The 22,696-nt window shown below is 34.8% G+C and overlaps 1 protein-coding gene and 1 long non-coding RNA gene across 2 annotated transcripts; both read right to left on the minus strand.

The window, feature by feature from the left end:
- Window positions 1-4,694: 4,694 nt before the first annotated feature.
- LOC127729036 (uncharacterized) lies at window positions 4,695-8,059 on the minus strand. Its single transcript, XR_007994429.1, has 2 exons — window positions 7,674-8,059; window positions 4,695-5,433 (listed from the first exon to the last, which is right to left on the minus strand). It is a non-coding gene; the product is annotated as an uncharacterized LOC127729036 (long non-coding RNA).
- Window positions 8,060-20,476: 12,417 nt separating this feature from the next.
- Window positions 20,477-21,692, minus strand: LOC127727844 (uncharacterized). Its single transcript, XM_052234958.1, has one exon. The coding sequence runs from the start codon at window positions 21,690-21,692 to the stop codon at window positions 20,493-20,495; it is 1,200 nt and encodes a 399-aa protein (XP_052090918.1). The 3' UTR covers window positions 20,477-20,492.
- Window positions 21,693-22,696: the final 1,004 nt, after the last annotated feature.

Below are 22,696 nucleotides of genomic sequence, written 5' to 3' on the forward strand. Positions count from 1 at the left end.
CTCTTTCGTCGTCATATTGTAACTATAGCCATGAATATTTGAAATATGTGACGTTTGTCAAAGTTTTCAGATGTGCCTCATATGCTTTATGACTTGAGGTCGGATCGTAATCGTGGAAATTAAAGAGTACAGTAAACACTGTTAAACTGTACACTATAGCACTGCTAGTGGCGGGTCCAGGGGGGGGCTTCCGGGGGTTGGAACCCCCTTTTTTTGACGATCAATGCATTTGAATGGGGACATATAGTTGGAACCCCCCCTCTTTATCCTGGGTTAGGAACCCCTCCCCCCGTTTGTAAATGACTGGATCCGCCCCTGACTGCTTCCCTCTGCCAGACGTGGATCAAGGATTTTGATAAGGGGGTGCAAACTATGCATAGTTTGAATGGGACATGTAAAAAGTCTAAGCATTGATAAACCATACATATATATGTTTAGGGCTGCAGAAGTCATATGCAGAATATAGTGGCCCTATTGCTTCAAAGTGTCTGCAAAATAGACCAAAATCACAAATAATAAATCATGAAAAAGGTCAAGGTCAGAAAAAAATGCCTGTGTTGGACATGTTCACCTTAAAATCATTCCATACACCAAATGTAGAGGCCTTATTGCTAGTTTGAGAAATAGACTTAACCACAACAACTAAAGAATGAACCATGAAAAAGAGGTCAAGGTTCGATAAAAACTGCTAGTCCAAAATGCACATGTACATCTAACAATTATTCTATAACCAAATATAGTTGACCTATTGCTTATAGAATCTGAGATAATACATTTGTAAAGTGAAAATTTCAAATGAGAAAAAAAAACATAATTTTTAATCAAGCAGTCACTGAACCATAAAAATTAGGTCAAGGACAATGGACATTTGTTGGACAGAAACTTAGTGACTACACATATAAGGTACACAAAAATGTATCTGTGTACAAGGTATAAAACATCCAGGTCATCTATCTTCTGAAATATCAAACTTTATTCAAATAGTTTATGCTGCTGCACAATTATGCTGATTGTAATCCCTAAGTGTCACATTTTGCTACAATGGTCTCAGGTGACACAAAAACTATTTCATTAAATTCAATCACATTTCATGTGCCTGTACCAAGTATAAACCCTGTTGTATACTTGTAGTACATGTTGCATGGCCTATAGTTTTTATTTTTTTATTTTCAGAATTGTGTATTAAATGCATATGACAGATCTATATAAAATAGATGTGGTACATTTTTGTACATGCAGTGATGTGATGTACATGTACATGAATGATTATCACAGACACAATGAACAAGATATTTCTGCTGAATTTATTCACTTCTTTTATAGACACATTAAAGAGTAGAGCTTGACATATTGCATAGACAATTGCCTTTCCTTCTATTGAAGCCTTATATATACATATAGGTTTCATTCTAGATGTCATTTAGTTATTTTTTGCTATTTTAGTTGCTGTCGGTCTATAACAAAGCAGGGTTATTATTCACATCACATAAACATATTCTTGTCCTGAATATGCATATTAATTTGCCACTGAACTGTAAGCAGCTATCCATCATCATTAACATATATATAAACGTTTCATGTATAGTATCTCTTCTTGTTCATATGTAAACTTTGACCTACTGCTTTATATACATTGTGTAGAATCTGAGAAATGGAATTAACCACAATATATATTAATTTGCACAAAAAAAATAACCTAAATCACTGATGGGTAAAATGAGGTTGGGGTCACATGAACACCTTCTTTTGTTTGATTTTATTTTTACCTAATGTATATACCTTAATTTTTTATTTAGATATCTGTAGACTTATAAGTTGAAACAAGAGTGCACACGCTGAAATGTCTCGCCTACTATACTGACCATTGATTTTATGTTGATAGTCCTACTTATAAAGTTTTACTACAAGTATCACATTAACATTTATGATCCAAGAAAACGAGGTCAAGGTCAGATAAACCAAGGCGGAAATACATGTACACCTTTAATACAATCATTCCATACACAGAATATAGATGACCTATTGCTTGTAGTATAAAACAAACAGACCAAACCATGGAAATTCCATATGGACCAATGAACCATGAAAATGAAGTCAAGGTCAGATGATACCTACCAGACATACATACATGCATACACCTTACAATCATTCCTTACACCAAATATAGTTGACATATTGCTTAAAGTTTAAGAGAAACAGACCAAAACACAAAAGCTTAACATTGAGCAATGAACCGTGAAAATTAGGTCAAGGTCAAATAATACCTGCCAGACTGATTGCCAGACTGATATGTACATTGTAAAATATTTCCATACACCAAATATAGTTGACCTACTGCATACAGTATTAGAAAAACAGACCAAAACACAACAAGAGTGCATACGCTGAAATGTCTCGCCTTCTTTACTAATCACTGATATGTTGATAGTTCTAAACATAAAGCTTTATTACAACTGTCACATAAACTTAACATTAACCAAGAAAACTGAACATTGACCAATGAACCATGAAAATGAGGTCAAGGTCAGATGAACCATGCCAGGCAGGCATTTACAGCTAACAATTCTTCCATACAACAAATATAGTTGACCTACTGCTTATAGTTTAAGAAAAACAGACCAAAACACAAAAACTTAACACTGAGCAATGAACTGTGAAAATGAGGTCAAGGTCAAATAAAACCTGCGCGACTGACATATAGATCATAAAATATTTCCATACACCAAATATAGTTGACCTATTGCATATAGTATTAGAAAAAAAGACCAAAACTCAAAATCTTAACTTTGACCACTGAACCATGAAAATGAGGTCAAGGTCGAATGACACCTGCCAGCTAGACATGTACACCTTACAATCATTCCATACACCAAATATAGTAGACCTATTGCATACAGTATAAGAAAAACAGACCAAAACACAAAAACTTAACTATAACCACTGAACCATGAAAATGAGGTCAAGGTCAGATGACACCTGCCAGTTGGACATGTACACCTTACAGTCCTTCCATACACCGAATATACTTGACCTATTGCTTATAGTATCTGAGATATGGACTTGACCACCAAAACTTAACCTTGTTCACTGATCCATGAAATGAGGTCGAGGTCATGTGAAAACTGTCTGACGGGCATGAGGACCTTGCAAGGTACGCACATACCAAATATAGTTATCCTACTACTTATAATAAGAGAGAATTTAACATTACAAAAAATGTTAACTTTTTTTTCAAGTAGTCACTGAACCATGAAAATGAGGTCAAGGACATTGGACATGTGACTGACGGAAACTTTGTAACATGAGGCATCCATATACAAAGTATGAAGCATCCAGGTCTTCCACCTAAAATATAAAGCTTTTAAGAAGTTAGCTAACGCCGCCGGATCACTATCCCTATGTCGAGCTTTCTGCGACAAAAGTCTCAGGCTCGACAAAAACTAAACTAGTACCACTGAACCATGAAAATGAGGTCAAGGTCAGATGACACCTGCCAGATGGACATGTACACCTTACAATCATTACATACATGTACGCCAAATATAGTAGACCTATTGCTTATAGTATCTGAGATATGGACTTGACCATGAAAACTTAACCTTATTCACTGATCCATGAAAAGAGGTCGAGGTCAAATGAAAACTGTCTGACAGGCATTAGGACCTTGCAAGGTACGCACATACCAAATATAGTTATCCAATTACTCATAATAAGAGAGAAATTAACATTACAAAAATTCTGAACTTTTTTTTCAAGTAGTCACTGAACCATGAAAATGAGGTCAATGACAATAGACATATGACAGACGGAAACTTCATATCATAAGGCATCTATATACAAAGTATGAAGCATCCAGATCTTCTACCTTCTGCAATATTAAGCTTTTAAGAAATGAGTTAACGCCGCCGCATCACTATCCCTAATTACACAAAATTTAGATTATTTTTTAACTTTTGTGATAAAATGGTGATATACATGTATGTGCTCAGTTGATACAACATTTTACAATTTTCATGCATCTTGGGACTCGCAAGTTTTGAAAATGATGAGTCCAGACTGATTATGATGAGTCCAGGACTCGCCTTAATGAGAACCCGGGGATCGACAAAAAATTGAGAGACAAGTTGAACCCTGTCTGACAACACATGTAAACCTTTGATCCCATACATGTATACCAAATATCGTATTACTTATAATATGCCACAAATTCACTTGATAAAATCACTACACATGTAGTTTTTTAAGAAGCACTGAACAATGAAAATGGAATAAGGACAATGGACATATGTCTTGACAGAAACTTCTAAACATAAGGATTACTTATACATTATCATGATTATGATTTTAAGTATGACAAATCCATGATTTCTACCCTCTGAAATATAAAACTTCATATAAATAGTAAATGTTGTTGTCCGATTAGCATTTCATGTCTTGCATGTCTTGTATTCTGAAACTTTTGTCACAGACAGGACATAACTGGAGACCTTGGAGGAATTAAGCCTACTTATACATGTTATAAGCCTCATGGTGATAGTCAGTAATTTATCTGGAGGAAAAATGAACAAGGAAGATACAAAAAGTGAAGGTAGTCTTCAGTTCCAGAACAGACATAGTTGTCAGAAATTTTTTTTTTAATTACCTGGTTTATCCGTTCAAATAAAGACAGAAGAAATCTATCTATTACTAAAATATAACTGTTCTGAACTGCATTTTATTTAATAGACGTATAGCACTGTCAACATGTACAATGTACCTGACAACAACCAAGCAACAATCTTTTAGTTCACAAGTACAACAGCTTGATCCATATGTGATCCAAAATGTGCAGAATGCTATTATGGTGGGAGGTTCAAATTCACTTTATACTTCTCTACTTTGAATATTATATCCTATATCACCTTCATTGCTGGTGATCATCATGTCATGTACATGTAGAACTTATTTTTAAACTTCTATAAATGGAAACCAGATTGGTCAAATATGTCTTCATAACGAGTTGAAAATATGGAATGTCTTGGACTAGGTACTGTGGCTTCCAAAGATTTAAAGATTGTCTGATGGTCTTAAATCTGTATTGTATATGACTGTTACATGTATAAATGAAAAAGGCTTTTATATCTTTGCTTTTGTACAGACATCATTGACATTTATATTAGCAAACAATTTGCATTTCCTGGCATATCTATTTGTTTGGCGGCTGAACATTTCCAAATGCATGTTTCATGTTTTTCACATCCTTTTTAGTTTTCTGATGAAAATACTGTTGCTTCCAGTTGATACAGATTCTATAGCTGAGCCTGTGTCTGGCCATTTCTTTATGTCTAGCATGTGTGTGAATTATTCACAGTGACTCTCAATTTCATTTCCCAAAACTTTCTGTGTCTGATTCCTTTCAATGAAGCTATATAGACCAGGGAAGAATGTCTGCTCCTGAAACATGTGAAATATCAATTTAGATATATTTATGGAATATTCTGATTTCAAAACAATGCTGACTCCATTATAAAGCTTATTTAAGATTATTTAACATCCGTTTCAGAGGAACTCATTTAATTTTTTTCTTTAATAATTATTACTAGCTTTTCCAGACTAATAGATGAAGAAAAAATGTACATGCATGTTTGTTTAGGTTTTCCCTACCTACATGTACATACCCTGTTACTTAATACTAGTGTTTATTCAAACACATTTTAATTGATATGTTCCTCTGGTTAATGACAGAATGTTTTATTAAATAAATGTTACTTACAGATATATATACATGTAGGTTATCTAAAAGTAAATTTATAAATTGACACTGTGAATCCATTTCTAGGATCCACATCTTCTTATCTTTGAACATTTTTTGGGGAAATAAAAACACTGGCCCTTGAGTAATCCTTTTTGGGATTAGTCCTTGAGGTGTGGATTCCCTAATCAAATTTGTACGTACATGTATTTATCATCAGAATCTGTACACAAATCTTTAAACTTGTATTTCATTTCATTTCACATTTTTTACTTTTTGTTTAGCATCATCATTTCCAGACATTAATCTTATAAGATACCTATTGATTTTGTTTGATGGTTGGTTGTTTTCTGAACAATTTAACATACATGTATGTACTATGATAGAGATAGCCTCGTCTGTCTTGTTCTATATATTGATCAAGTATATATATGTATTAGACATGTTGAATTTAAAGATAGAGTATTCTATCAGTCAAGAGCATAATTACTTAATCAAGTCTTCAAAATTATTTATACTAGTAATGTTACAAATGAAAACAAAGCAGTGGTGGACCCAGAAATTTTCTTCATAATGGGGGCCTGTACAGCCATGCTTCAGTGATTACCTATATAAACAACCAAATTTTTCCAAAAAAGGGGGCCTGAGCCCCCCTCTAAATCCGCCTCTGCAAAGTTACTCAATCATGTAGTTAAAGCTAAATATTTGAGTATAAAAGACTACAATAAATGGGGAATGTGTCCATAGGACACTGATGATGCCCACTCTTGCAGATCATATAAAGTTATAAAACGACATAACTGAAGAACGGTAAAAGTGATGCTACCCAAATTTGTGCTTGATCTGAGTTTTTTTGGTAATAAGTATTGTGTAAGTTTCATAACATTTGGTTGAGGCAAACTAAAGTTAGAGAATGGAAACGAAAAATTCAGCAATTATACCATTTGTTCTGGAACGGTTAAAGTAACACTTTTTGCCTCTTTCAACTGATTTTTATAGTTCGTTCTTATATTGTACTGTTACACCACTGTCCCAGGTTAGGGGAGGGTTGGGATCCCGCTAACATGTTTAACCCTGCCACATTCTGTATGTATGTGCCTGTCCCAAGTCAGGAGCCTGTAATTCAGTGGTTGTCGTTTGTTTATGTGTTACATACTTGTTATTCGTTCGTTTTTTTTGTACATAAATTAGGCCGTTAGTTTTTCTCGTTTGATTGTTTTACATTGTCATTTCGGGGCCTTTTATAGCGGACTGTGAGATATGGGCTTTGCTCATTGTTGAAGGCTGTGCGGTGACCTATAGTTGTTAATTTCTGTGTCATTTGGTCTCTTGTGGAGAGTTGTCTCATTGGCAATAACACCACATCTTCTTTTTTATATGCACATAAACAGGATGAAGTTATTTTTCTCACAAAGCATTAAACTAATATTTAATGAACACTGAAACACTAATTGCCATTCTGACCCACTGTAGCCGAGTCCAAGAATAGTGAACAATTAATTTCTTTCTTGGCAGAAAATTTCCCCTAACAATTATCTGGAGCACCTCATGATATCAACATGTATCAGTGTGTGACAGAGGTAAAAAAAGTATGCTGATATTAAAACTTCTTCTGCATGTGCTGGCATAAGTATGCATGTATATCTTTGCAAGTACACAGTAGAATATCATTAATAAGATGACATTATGATTTATATACTATTACCAATGAATTTAGATTTATCTGATCCCATATCTTCATTGACTTTGTAAATTAATAATTATAATTTTTTGGTAGGAGAATTAGGAGAATGAAGACTTGCAATGTATTTTCAGGGATATTGTCATGTTTTTTTAAAGTACACTGTGAATCCTCCACAAAGATTTTTTTTAATAAACACTCGAGAAGTTGCCCAATGATAGAAAAATGTCGACCTTTAATACTCTATTTTCGAGAAATTACCTTTGAATGCAGACTTGATTATCGGGTAGCAGATATCTGGTATGTAAACTCTTTCCATAGCCCGTTTGAAGCATGTTGGAAGCCTGACCATGCAATCTTTGATTTCCAAAATTCGCTCTTCTCAAATTTCAATTCTTTCACTTTGTACTAAGGCAAAATTTCAGTTTATGCATTTTCTATGTTGTTTTTCCATTTCTACGTCGCCATCTTCAACATGTTCCTAGGTCGCGTTTATAAGGAGCATTCTGATTGGTCGATATAAATACTTTCTGGGGTCAAATATTACGTTATATAAGGTCACAAAAGTGAAACCTTGTAGGGTACTTGTTAGATCTTCGTATGTAGTATAACGTAGTATAACGAAATCCGAGATCTATATTTTAATTAGATTGTAAATAACATAATATTTTTTAGAGTTATATCGTCGTTGTTTATGGCGGCGAGAACAGTTACTTCTTTTAAAATGTTGATGTTTTTCTACAAGGGATTACAATAATTTAAACTTGATTTTGTGCGATCTGACCTTTCGATATCAGATTTTAAAGATCATTGAAACAAATTGTTTGTAATATGCTTGTAACTAGAAATCGTTGTACAACTATTTTTATGTGTGCTGTCAGATCGACGGGTTGTCAGAAAATCGGATCCAAATCAAAATTCGATAAGGGATGAATGATAATGAAATCGATAATTGGCATGCATTATGTTAACACCAAAAGGGGTCCGTCGTCTTGAGATTGCTCACTGTACGATATTTTATTGACTTCATTTTGAAGACCTTTCAGAATTTTCAAGATAAGACACAGCAAAAACAGTAATATGTGTTTAATTTCTTATGATTTCATTAAAATTGTGTCCCGTGTAAATATATCTAAAATGCGAGAATCAAATGCACTTATCTTATGGCGTAGAAGTTGACGTGTGTGAGAAACATAAATTGCATCATCGTTTATACTAAATATCGTTCAAGCGGGTTTTTTTTAATTACTAAACATTAAACGCATAACGTCCCACCGAAAATGACGTTTTGGGGAATTCGAACGCCTAACGTCGTGCCAAGAGTTAACTCCCTTGAAACTGTATTAAACCAAAAATTTAACCTACCTCAAACCAAAAATTTAACCGACCTTAAACCAAAACTTTAACATTCCTTAAACCAAAATGTAACCTATCTTAAACCAAAACTTTAACATACCTCATACCAAAACTTTAACCTACCTCAAACCAAAACTTTAACCTTTCTTAAATCAAAACTTTAGCCTACATTAAACTAAAACTTTAATATCCTTCAAAAACTTAACATACATTAAACCAAAACTTTAATCTTCCTTAAACTCAAACTTTGACTTATCCCAAACTGAATCTTTAACCTACCTCAAATCAAAACTTTAACCGACCTTAAATCAAAACTTTAACCTACCTCAAACCAAAACTTTAACCTTTCTTAAATCAAAACTTTAATCTACCGTAAACTAAAACTTTAACCTACATTAAACCATAACTTTAATCTTCTTCAAAAAAACATTAACCTTCGTTAAACCAAAACTTTAATCTTCCTTAAACCCAAACTTTGATCTACCTCAAACTGAATCTTTAACCTACCTCAAACCAACTTTAACCGACCTCAAACCAAAACTGTAACCTGATATGGGACGGACGGACGGATGGAAGGAAGCAAGGAATACATAATGCCTTTCGGGGACACACAAAGGATTATGACGACCTCTTGATGGAAGACTAAGTTACTTTGGGGAGGGGTGAGTGGATTTAGAAAATATTTTCGTTTTATCCTGGTTTTTGCTTGAGTGAATATGTGAACATGGCAATGAATAAAAATGTATTGCCTTGATTTCACTTGATAAGTTGAATATTTGTAAATGAAAAATTTATTCTGGGGAAAAGTTCTACATGACGATAAAGGTGAAAATGTATATAAAGATATGACATTTCTCTGCCTGGTGAGCGATTCAGGCTTTTGTGAGCTTCACGATTTAACTCTCTGTGAACCTGATCCAGCAGATGTCGCTTTCGTTGCTGTTATCTTTTTTTTTTTTTAGGTGGTACCATGAAAACACTTGAATTTTATACAATACAACTATGGCAATGAGATTTGGACGAAAGAAAAGATCGGTTTTCTGTGTTGTGATGCTTACTTTTATAATATTTATTATGACAAGAAGATCTCCTGAATATAATTTATATACTGCCAAACTGTTCCAAAGAAGCTTAGGACTCCGTAGTGTTCAAAATATTTTTGAAATTGTCCCTGCCGTCCACTTTGTTCCGAAAATCAGACCAAGAAGAGTAAAAAGTCCGGAGGCGGCATTGTTTAAAAAAGTAAGGCATTACTTTAGTAATAAGTCTATAATATTAATGAAAAATGTAGTAGTTGACCCTTCGAAACAAAACAGCGTTGCTAAAGGTGGTGAGGATATTCACTTAGTAATTGGGCAAACCGAGAAAGACGAAGAGATTACGGTTCAAAATGGATTTTTTAGCATTACTTCTAAGGAGCTTCCGAATGTGAAATTTCCAAAACGTTCCCACTTTAACAACTAGTTCGCAGGAATTTCAAAACGAGACCATGGCTATCATGAAAACTTTGATGAGTTTCCGTTTACCGTGTTAATACGGCGAGGAGACTATGCTAATTTATATTGGACTTTAATGGAGCTTTATAACACATATTTGACTGTTCGTTTATTCAATGAAAATCCTAAAGCCACTAATGTGATAGTGATGGATGCGCATCCTTCTGGAAAATTAGACAATTTATGGAGTTTACTATTCGGAAACATTTATAGGATAGGACATATGTCGGAAAAAAGCTTCCACAAAAAATTAGCTTGAGTAATTCCTGTTTCCGATGGTCCAATGTTAAAATCTATCCAAAAGATTCCCTTTGTACAAGATTTCAAATTTGCCTTGTATCATGGAGTCCAAAATTCAACAACTCTATATCATAATTGTACTGATATTAAAAAAGTAACTTTTATCTTACGAAAAGACTACCTTGCGCATCCTAGAAACCAAAGGGGAGAAGTACAACGGAAATTGTCTAATGAAAACGATGTAATGGACTATTTAACTCGAAAATTGACAAAAACTGAAATAAAGCCAATACAAATAGACCTATTACCCATAGAAGAACAAATAAAAATAATTTATGAAACTTCGATATTGATCGGAATTCACGGTGCTGGTCTGGCTCATACTTTATTGCTACGTTCGGGATCGACTCTAATCGAGCTTTTTCCATCTTCTTACAAACGATTCCCTAACAAACATTTTCAGCAATTTGCATATTGGGCAGATGTACACTATCACCGTTGGTGCAGCCCGTCGCCACCACAAAATAACGATAGTTGGGTGTATGTAGAACCAGATGTCCCTTATAAATTAATAAAGCATGCTGTAGAAAGATTTTGTAAAATTAATATCTAATAAATTTCTATGATAAAATTGTTTTGTTTACTAAAATATTTTTTTGCGTTTAAGGCACGTGTGTTATTTCACTGTTTGAGAATACATATTGTATAGCAATTATATGTATCATTTTTTTCCCGAATACTGCATGCATTTACGATGATTTAAGAGAGTTAACATTAGTTTTTAACTGAGGGCTGATATTTAGTTTAGAAATAAGAAAAAGGATATTAGTTGTCTTGTAGTAGCCAAAATTATTAAAGCAACGAAAATTTCAAATGCTGCTTCAGATCTTACCCAAATCAGAGACACATTGCACCAAAATGTACTATACGTCTCTGCTTAAATGCACTATTTATGATTACAAAATACTGGAATTTATGACTGCTTTCTTGTATTTTCAAAACCTATTTTAGATTCAAACTTTTGACAGTTTTGAGACATTACATAAACGTGTGTTTGTATGCATGGTATGGTAAATGTTTTAATATATTTGGAAGAATTCCTTCACAGAATTTTTGTATGTGTCATTTATTAGCAGTAATTATAACAGGCACTTGTCTCTGAGTAATTTTTTTATATCAATGACAAGTACTTGTGCATTAATTTTATCTTAATTTCCGTCACTATTGACTATTAAGAGTCATTGCAACAGCTCTTTGAGGGGTTCGTAGCTGGCCTGCTGCAAGGCAAAAATTCTGTCCATTTTCAGTGGCAGTCTAAACTAACTTCCAGACCTTCATTCCGAACGTCCTCTGTTACAGGACCTACCTATTGGATTTATTAGGCCAGTCTTTCCACTTTTCCGTGGAAAGACCTATTGGTTTTGTTCTGATTATTTTTTTTTTCTTCCGCCAAGTTTTTTTCATGCGCTGTATTTTTGTTTCAAAAGATGTCGCTTAGTTTTTTGGTATATAATATCATACAGTCTATACGCTTTTGAAACTGACCCTGTTTAACCGAACACTTTTCTGTGTAAGAGTTATCTCCCCGAACACTGTTTTTCTTGTTATGAGATCTCCTTTGCAACCGTAAAAGAAAGCGACACATTTATTTTTCCAAAATGCTCATTATATCCTCAGGATGTTACGTTTTATTTTGACCGAAGCTATATAGGCTCCATAAGAGAGTTATTTCCCCTTATGTATTTAAAACAAGCATTCTGTGAGTATTGTATGGCAAAATCGTGAAAATTGAACTTGACCTGTAACTTGTCATGATAAATCAATAAACCAAATATCAAATCAATATCTTCAAGCACGAAGAAAAAAAGTCTGGAAAACTGATTTGCCGGACTGACAGATGGACAGACAGACAGACAGACAGACAGACAGACAGACAGACGCAGTGCAAACCTAAAGTCCCCTTCGACTTCGTCGGTAGGGGACTAATAAGTGAAATATAATTTTTAAGTTTATGTCGCTTCGTCCCAGAAAGAGTTATAGGTATCGACGAAACATCTTAACGAGAATGTTTGTCGCGACATGTCGTTACTGGAATTTTTTGTCAAAATGGTATGCTTCATTTTATTGCAGGGCCAATACCCCTGAAATGGTCAAATCAACAAATTACTCATTAAAACTTAAAACTCTGCAGCTATCATGTTGTAAATGTATCTTATCTCAATTATCAACCAAAGTCTACCACTACTACACCCCCCCTTTTTTTCCAACTGATTTCTTTTATTTAGTTCTATGAAAAGAAAATCGCTTTCAGTCCTGTACATTTTACTGCACAAATCCTAATCCTTCTTAGGTACAAACTTCTTTCTGAAATAGAAATCCATCCCTGTAAAGTACTATAACAACAGCATTATTATTGTGTGCATGCAATGAATGAAGACTCGTGATCAGCGATTAGACAATAGTTTACCTGTAAAATGAATCAAGAAAATATATTCCCGTTAGCACTATAAATACACGTGCGGTCCGCCTGATTTCGAAATTAAAATCAATGACGTAGAAATCTCAAGTTCGTAAATATTAGTGAAATCCTACAATCAAATTACTAAACATGCATTACCTGTGTATAATATGACGCAGGTTTTTTCAAAAGTGATGATTTTCTAAATATTGTTTAACATTTCACAGTGGTATCATACTTTAACTTTGTTTAAACCTGTTTATTTACTTTTGACCTTAATTATTTATCCCTTATAATTTTTATTAACTATATATTTGCATTCAGGTATCACAGATCAAATTTATTCGTTCATACATGTGTTAATTTACGTTTTTTGATTGAGTTAAGCCTTCCAATTGCTATTTTATAGTGTGTCTTTCTATGTTGTGATGTTATACTATTGTTTCAGAAAAGGGAGAAGGTTTGGTACCATTAAAACGTTTAATCCCGCTGCAAATGTTTGCACCTGTCCTAAGTCAGGAATCTGATGTACAGTAGTTGTCGTCTGTTTATGTAGTTCATACGTGTTTCTCGTTTATCGTTTTTTATATAGATTAGACCGTTGGTTTTCCCGTTTGAATGGTTTTACACTAGTAATTTTTGGGGTCCTTTATAGCTTGCTGTTCGGTGTGAGCCAATGCTCCGTGTTGAAGGCCGTACCTTGACCCATAATGGTTTACTTTTATAAATTGTTACTTGGATGGAGAGTTGTCTCATTGGCACTCATACCACATCTTCCTATATCTATTAAAATACAAATCTGTGCTCCCGTAAATATGTGTACTAAAAATGCATGCATGATCCGACATCTTTGACCTGTAAAAATAAAATCGATAGTTATCGTGTTACTCTTATCAATACACATGTGCTCTGTTCAACGGTCTCCCTTGAAAAGATATTAATATTTGAGTGTCATGTGACTTCACAAACACCGCCGTGCGCGCGGACCTAAATTTAGAATAAAACATTCCATATCCAAATATAGAAAGTGAAACTTCCGAGACAAAATTTTACTCAGTTTTTCCTACAAGACTTGAAGTTCAAACAAAATGCACACACAACAAATAAAAAAAAACATGAAGTCCGAGTGCCCGTAGAAAATAGAGAAAATTTATAAAAAGAATATGTAAGGATTTTTATTCATTAGGAAATCCAGGCCGTTCGTTTGGCTTTCCGGGATGTATAAGGACGCAGTCACGTTCGGTCATAATATGGACTTTCAGTCTGATGCCTCGCATAGAGAGAGTGCCATGCAAACTTTCAATCAATCAATCAATCAATCAATCAATCAATCAATCAACAAATCAATCAATCAATCAATCTGTTTAATACAGGGTCCAAGATCTCATTTGTTTCTTTTTCGCTTGTTTCAAGAGACCCTATCCCATGTGTTTAATTAGTCAACCAACCAACCAACCAACCAATCAATCAATCAATCAAGGCATGCGTGCATGCATACATACATGCGTGTGTCGGTCCCATGTGTTTAATACAGGGTCCAATATCTTATTTGTTTCTTTTTCACTTGTTTCAAGAGACCCTATCCCATGTGTTTAATCAATCAATCAATCAATCGATCAAATCAATCAATCAATCAATCAATCAATCAACCAACCAACCAACTTATTAATCAATCAAGTTTCAGAGAGGAAAGACCGTTAACAATTGTTTTTAAAACAATTGATTTATATTTGTTAATTTGTTCTCGTCCAGAACATGCATGAAATATTTGCCACTGGATGTTAAGCAACCATCAATTAATCATTTAAAACTGTACGTTTATAAATTAAAAAAGCATAAAGAAACTAAGGTTTCAATTCCATCTGGCAAAGTTGACCTTAGATCATATGTATATGGCCATTTTTTAGTTCCTTATGGTCAGATAGCTCTTTAAATGTTTCGGTTCTTATACATCCTTGGTTTTCAAAATATTCGTCTTTGAGAGTTCCGGATGAAGGTAAATCCAGAAAAACGTTTCGCACGCATGAACATTATAAATGATTGTTTTCATTTTTTATTAGATAGTATTCCATTCAATTCAAATGTTATTGTATTTATTCATTTTATTGGGGCGGAGGGAAGGGGGGGGGGGTCTTGTAGTAGAATATTTGGGTTTTTATTGAATGTTTATGATTTTTTACTGCTTTTCCTTAGTTTTCTTGCTCCTATTTTTTTTTCGTCACTGTAATCACTGTAATATATATCAATCATAGAATAGTATTGACTGTAAAAACAAAGGTAGCATAAAAGGAAATTGAAAAGATTATGAGTCCCTGTACTCAGTTCTAAAGATGGTTTTAAAAAGGACCCATTGATTTCTTATATATCGTAATCCTGCAAGATTATGGTAAAATGTTTTTAGAACAGAAAGTTATCATTAAATTGAAAAGGATTAAATTTGATCAACATAGTAATATGTTTTTGTGACTTATTAAGAATATATAATATTGTCCTCTGCTAAAAGAGGGACGAAAGATGCCCGAGGGACAGTCAAACTCATAGATCGAAAACAAACTGACAACACCATGGCCAAAAATAAAAAGACAAACAGACACATAATAGTAAATTACAGTTCCAAACTGGAAAAAGACAGTTTTTAAGCCCAAGAATGTCTTCTTTCTTATATACAATTTCTTCAAAAAACCCGGACCATTTGTTGACGCTTTAAATGTTGCTCTTGAAAAAACACGGACAATATAAAACATTGAATTGTAAGTGAACTACAAGGAAAGTGTGCGTCGTTTGTGCTCAAAACATGTTTAGCATTCAGAATAAGATGAACAGTCACGAAAAAAAATTATTATACTCGCGAAATAGCAGTAAATCTCTCTGATCGCATGTAATATCACTCGAAAAAACCTCATCTACACTCGAAAAAAGTGGACCGATTCACTCGAAAAAACACGATCTCAGCTGGATACTATACCTACCGTGCTTTAGAAGATAGATGTGTCATTGGCAATCATACAATAGCTTGTTATTTCAAGAAAATGCTAAAAAAAAAAGAAAAAACTAAGCATCTACTATACGCTTGAATGTACGACAGATGCCTGTATTTTTCCCTTTACACATTTATATGGAAAATTAAAATAGAAGGCTGTATGTTTTAACTACGCTCCTGACTATATTTTCTGTTGTGGAAAGTGACCTACGTTTTGCATCGCTTGTTAACCGGAAAAGAGTGTTCTTGACACCACCGGGTTTTAATGTGTTAAAATTATTTTGACAGGATCCTTCGAGGCGATCGTTTCTAAGATGGAGAACACACGCACTCGTCGTTGGAAACAAGCACTCGTCGTTGGAAACGAGCACTCGTTGTTGGAAACAACCACTCGTCGTTCGAAATACGCATTGTTTTAAAGAGACACATTAACTAGTGTAGGAACAAGTAATAAACACAAGTAATCGATTAAATCAATAATGGCCATTGCCTAGCTTTTGAAAGAACCTCAAGAAAAACCAAACATTTGAGTAAAAAAATGTAAAATACCTAATAGAGAAACTAAATATTATCATTTCACAATAACAAATTGTTATATGAATTACATGAATTCTTCTTTTATTTACTAATTTTCAAATATTTGTAAGAAAAAGGCTTAAACTTCCATGGAAAAATGTGCAAACGAAATATCGAGCTAAAATTAAAATAATTAGTAAGTTTCTGATGAAAGTATATCAAGAAAAGTGCCTCGACCGCAAAAGTGTTATTTTCATTTTTTAACAAATCTAAGGATTAACACGAAAATTTCAGGCCATTTTTCAAGTTGAAAATTGTACACTGCAACACCCTTATATTGTTAACTTGTAATACGCTAAACATATATGAGGGTCTGGATGGGGGTCCTTCATTTCTGTATTCTTAGGCCATTTTTCTCTATTCTTTATACTTTTAACCCATTATTCTCTGTTATTTATATTTTTGCACCTCATTATTCTCTATTCTTTATTTTTTTGGTCCATTTTTCTCTATTCTTTATATCTTTTGCCCATTATTTTCTATTCTGTAAACCCCCATCCACACCCTCATATACGATTTAAATTGTTTGACTACGTAGATTAGCTCCCTTTTATCAAAAGTTGAAAACGAAAGTAAGGTAAGTTACACAAATAGTCATTTCAGATATTGGCAGTATATTTTATCTAGCCGTGGTCCGTTCAAAGTAAATGTAAATGTCAATAGTGGAATAATATTACAAGTTCACAGCGGTTCCTCTCAAAGGGATGAAAGGAATCAAGTGAACTAATTAAAACAGACTATTAACTGTTTCTCAGATATCTATCAACCGGTTTACTCCTGGTTTGCCCACTTTTAATTATATCAATTATCTATTAGTAAAGAAAACAAAAAAGAAAAAAGGTTTAATGTGTATATAGTCTGTTCCAACTTAGGTATATAGTTTATCAGTGTTTCTTTCTATATTCAGGTATTTTTTTGCTAAAAAATAATAAATAAATCAAATATTTTTTCTCTCATTAATCCAGATACACTTGTATTGGTCCCACCCACCTCCTCATGGGTTTCTGAGAGAATTACATGTAATGTATGTGTGTATGTGATATGCATCCAGCAGGCAAAGGCTATACTCTGGTCCATGCCCATAACACAATTGGATGTCAGACCAGACCCTGAAGAGCTCATGTTTACTGAAGCCAAACAGAATCTCGTACCTTAACCGTTTTGCACAGGCTGGACCAGATAAACAAATATAAGTTGAAATGAGACAAAATACTGGTTTGGGCAAACTAACCACAGTTTTATTAATTTCTTTCATTATATAATAAACAATGCCAATGAACAATGAAAGAATCATAAAAAGTCAATTGTTTCGCAAATATCAATTCACTGATAAGTCTGTGGTACTCCAAACACTTGCCCAAACCATATACAATGTAGGAATAATGTAGTGATATGTTAAATAGAAAGTTTAAGTGCATTAGCAAAAGTTTTCATGACATGCAATCTGTAGGAAGGAGAGGGGTCCAAATAACCCTTATATGCATCACTTTTCCAGTCTCCCTGAGACTGAATTAGTTCCCCTGGAACACCACACTGAAAGGCAAACGTGGCACCTCCTCTACGAAAACTATGTCCAGAATAAAGCGAGGCGTCAAAACCAATAACTGATAGGACAGTTTTAAGCCTAGCCAAAAACACTGCATAGGTTAAGGGGATAGTGTCTTCCCCATGTCGATATAAAAAGGCCGGTGTAGGGGTTTTGACAGCTGGTACCATTTTAAAATTTAATAATAAAGCCTGTGAGGGGCATAAAGGAGAATTTTTTATAGCAGGAAGTGGAATATCTAAACAACGTTCTGCAAACTGGATGGTCTTAGATTTGGAAATGCGCAATAGGACACCATCTTTCTGAAAAAATACATTATGTCTGCTTAAATGGAGATCAGGGTCAAAATCATTCACAGATGGTGTCAACAAATTAGACTTCCTGAAAAAGGAAAAGAAAGCAACAAGGCAAGCTGCCCAAAACGCCACATCTTTAGTATCGTTAAAGGATATAACGGCAAAAATTTAAACAAAATCTTGGGGGTAATTGGCAACTTAGCTGTGTTGACATCCCCCAACACTCTACGTGCACCTTTCAACACATTAGAAACTAAATGAGTGTCAATTGGGGAGCTATACCCTGCCTCAAGATGCAAAATTCTGATTATGGATAAATAATTGCACAAGGAATTATACTTCAGTCGACGAGACAGGTGGGCAATATATCTTGCTAAATTCTCTTGACTTAAGGGAACCACTGGAATACCAACTAAATTACAAAATGCCACAAAGGACTTTAAATAAGTCATGTAAGTCTTTTTAGTTGACTCTGCATAGGCATGGCATCTGAAGTCCAGAACAATATCATCCAATGCCGTCATCTCGTTGGAGCCCTGTGAGCCTATTCAAAAGAAAAAGGAGGGAGTGACTAGACATGTGGGATTCAATGTGGTGCACAAACAGAGGATTAGGTAAATAAAAGCGCATGAACCGTATACTCATAGAAGTATCATGCAAACGCGAAATCATGTCAGCCATGACATTTGATTTGCCTGCAATGTGCACAGCTTTTATGTGAAAGTTGTAAGTAGCTGACAACCAAAACAGCTCTCTTAAATAAGACATTAAGGTAGCATTCCTTGAAGAACACTTGTTTAAACAACTAACCGTTGTCGCATTGTCACAAAAAATCAAAACACGCTTATTCTGCCATGCTTTCGCCCAACGCCTAGCAGCAAACACAACAGAAAGCGCTTCCAGTTCATTAATGTGCAAATTTTTTGCAAAAGGGAAGTCACATTGCCAATTTACATAAAACCAATCATTATAAAAAAAACCACCAGCCCCAGAACGACATGCATCTGTAGCTACTGATGTGACTGGATATAAATCTAAAATCAGTGATTTCCCATTGAAGGATGAAATAAAGTTATCCCACCAGAGAATATCTTGCGCAATATCGCCCTTAAGACGCGCTTTATGCCAATCCCGCTTAATACGCATAATGCAGTTAATAATTCGTCGAAGAAAAACTCTCCCGCCACGAATTACCGCTGACGCCCAGTTTAATTTCCCCGCTAGGGATTGCAGTTGCTTTTTAGAAGCATGGGAACGCTTTGTGAATGCATGCAGCTCTGCTTTTAAAACCGCCAATTTATCGCTTGGAAGTCTGACTTCCATAGTAGTAGAATCAATTTCTACGCCAAGAAAAGTGATTTGCTGACACGGATCAACCACTTTAGACCAGTTTATCGCAAAACCTAAATAACGCAGCAAAGTGATAAGCACATTCAAAGCTTCTTTGCATCTAGATTTAGTCCGCTCGCATATGAAAAAATCATCTAAGTAAGCTACAATGGTAAAGCCCTTACGTGACATCATCCTTCTTACAGCCTGGGACAAACGATGAAAAATACCAGGTGCCAATTTTGAACCAAAAGGGAGTTTGCGATCAAATAGGGTAAAATCTTTTCCATCAGGGAAAGTCCATCTAAAACCTGTCACCTGCTGGCTTGTTTTACTTATTTGAACGGACCTATAAGCCGATTTCAAATCCACTTTTGCCATATAGCAGTTGGCTGTTACAAGTTTTGTTGCATCATCTAAAGTTTGAAAAATTTGTTTAGATGGGTCACCCGCAAAGTCATTGACGGCAGAACCTTCAGGTCTACTACAATCATGTATGAGCCGTATACCGCCCCCTGGCTTAGGTATAACACCCATGGGACTAATAATTTTGGGTGTTTCATCTGCAAAAATATAGTTACCATTCTCAATTTCAATCAAAACTTGTGTATGCGCTTTACTATAAAGAGGGCCAGACGGACTGGCAGAGGGGTGATTTTTTGCTTGAACATTTAAAGGGATATCAGTAGCATCAATAATGTCAAAGCCAAATTCAATTCCTTGAAGAAGAAATTTTTTATCAAAATCATTTTGTAATTCATTGGACCAGGCAGACAGGATTAGGTCACGTGTAGGCTTTACCATTATACCCCGTTTTTTGGATTGCCATGCATAGAGTTAGAGTGAGAATGAGCAGGATGCTTATTAGCACAGCCTGGTACCGCGCAAACATGCTCAAACCTACAATTTGACATAAAACATCCCTTCCTGCTGTTAAACCTTTTGCATATTTCCCGCCCACCTGATGTATGGGAAGCATATGTAATCTCATGTTTAACCCCAGGTCTTGAGCCAGTGGTCTGAAATTTGGAGCCTCCTGTCTGAGGCTTTACAAAACCCTTTGGACGTATATATATGGAATGTAAATGTGGAACATCTGTACCCCAACGAAACTTGTGCTGTTTCTGCAGCTGCCTATATTCTCTGTCAAAAAAAAAGACAGAAACCATGTCACAAGTTGCAACAAGATTGTAAATTCTTGCAGTATATGATAGGTAATCAAGTAATTGAGTCTGTGACAAATCGCCACAGGACAACAGTTTGTACATAATAGATAAATTCGCACTAGACCATTGACACAAACTCAGGGACTCAAGTTTTGGCTTAACTGGACCAGATTTGAAAATAAGCTGACCCCCAGAAGCATCTGAAATAAGTTTTTCCTCTGAAAAACCAGTACCTGACATATGTACATTTACGAAATCAGTTATGTCATAAAAATTTATAGTTACATCATTAAAGGAAGATTTTAAAAATATTTGTGGGTCTTTCCACGAAATAATGTTAGAAACACAGTCAAATTCTTGAATACCTTCAGGATGCACTGTTGATTGTCCTTGGTTTGTTTTGCTGATGTTCAGATTATCTCCTAATGGTAACGATTGTTGCTGTTGAAGCTGTTTCGTTATAGCTTGCACATATAAATCTCCATTTCCGGTTTGAACTGCCCCGCCATCTGTCGTCAATGTTGCGCATGCGTTCAGTTGAGCTGCAGGTGAAGATGCCGGAAGTTGTTCCTCCGCCGCCATGTTAGATTCGCTCCCGCACTCCGCTGGAAACGTAGATCTTACTGCACGCAGCAGTAGCCGTTGTTGCCCGATGGGGATCTTAGACTTTGTCAAATCTTCAGGCAGGAGACAAGAAAGGGCCTCATATCCTAGCCTGATTAACTCCGCCGCCGAATGTTCATTTACTTTTTTGCTGGCCGCCCACTTTTTTACCCGGTCAATGTCCGATAGCTCTATCATCGGGTTTCCGATCTCCTCATTTTCTGATTCAAACATTGCTACAGTTTATTAACGATGAAAGTGTTCAAAGTGTAAATCCAAAGGCAATAAAATCCTTTACGCCGCTCACGCCTGTCTGGAATATTTGTTGTGAATTTCGCACAATTTGAAAATTTCACCACAAAATAGGCACCCGTTGCATTGCGCTGCACAATCCATTCGTAATGTCCAATAGAAGCTTGTTAAATTTCCTCTACAATTCTTATGTTCTCTGGCCACATAGCGAATTTCAGCATTTGAGAAAATATACCATTCCGGAATATTAAGAATGTTTCTTATTTGTTGTTCCGCACGAACATATGCACGTTCAGACGTCATATTTTAAACAAACATGTTTAAAAACGTTTAGCTTTTAAAGTTTAAATAATTCCAGTGATAAATAAAATTGAATTGTAACTGGAATATGAAAAGCAGCCTGCATACGCTTTGCAAATTCAAAAGTCGCGATTTAAACTCAAACGCGCATAGGATTTCGAGATCAGCGTTGATAAGTCGCTTATGTGAAACTGATATCAAATTATTGAGAGAAAAAATATTTGATTTATTTATTATTTTTTAGCAAAAAAATACCTGAATATAGAAAGAAACACTGATAAACTATATACCTAAGTTGGAACAGACTATATACACATTAAACCTTTTGTCTTTTTTGTTTTCTTTACTAATAGATAATTGATATAATTAAAAGTGGGCAAACCAGGAGTAAACCGGTTGATAGATATCTGAGAAACAGTTAATAGTCTGTTTTAATTAGTTCACTTGATTCCTTTCATCCCTTTGAGAGGAACCGCTGTGAACTTGTAATATTATTCCACTATTGACATTTACATTTACTTTGAACGGACCACGGCTAGATAAAATATACTGCCAATATCTGAAATGACTATTTGTGTAACTTACCTTACTTTCGTTTTCAACTTTTGATAAAAGGGAGCTAATCTACGTAGTCAAACAATTTAAATCGTATATGAGGGTGTGGATGGGGGTTTACAGAATAGAAA

This window comes from Mytilus californianus, unplaced genomic scaffold, assembly GCF_021869535.1.
Source record: "Mytilus californianus isolate M0D057914Y unplaced genomic scaffold, xbMytCali1.0.p SCAF_2, whole genome shotgun sequence".
In the NCBI taxonomy this organism is placed as follows: domain Eukaryota; kingdom Metazoa; phylum Mollusca; class Bivalvia; order Mytilida; family Mytilidae; genus Mytilus; species Mytilus californianus.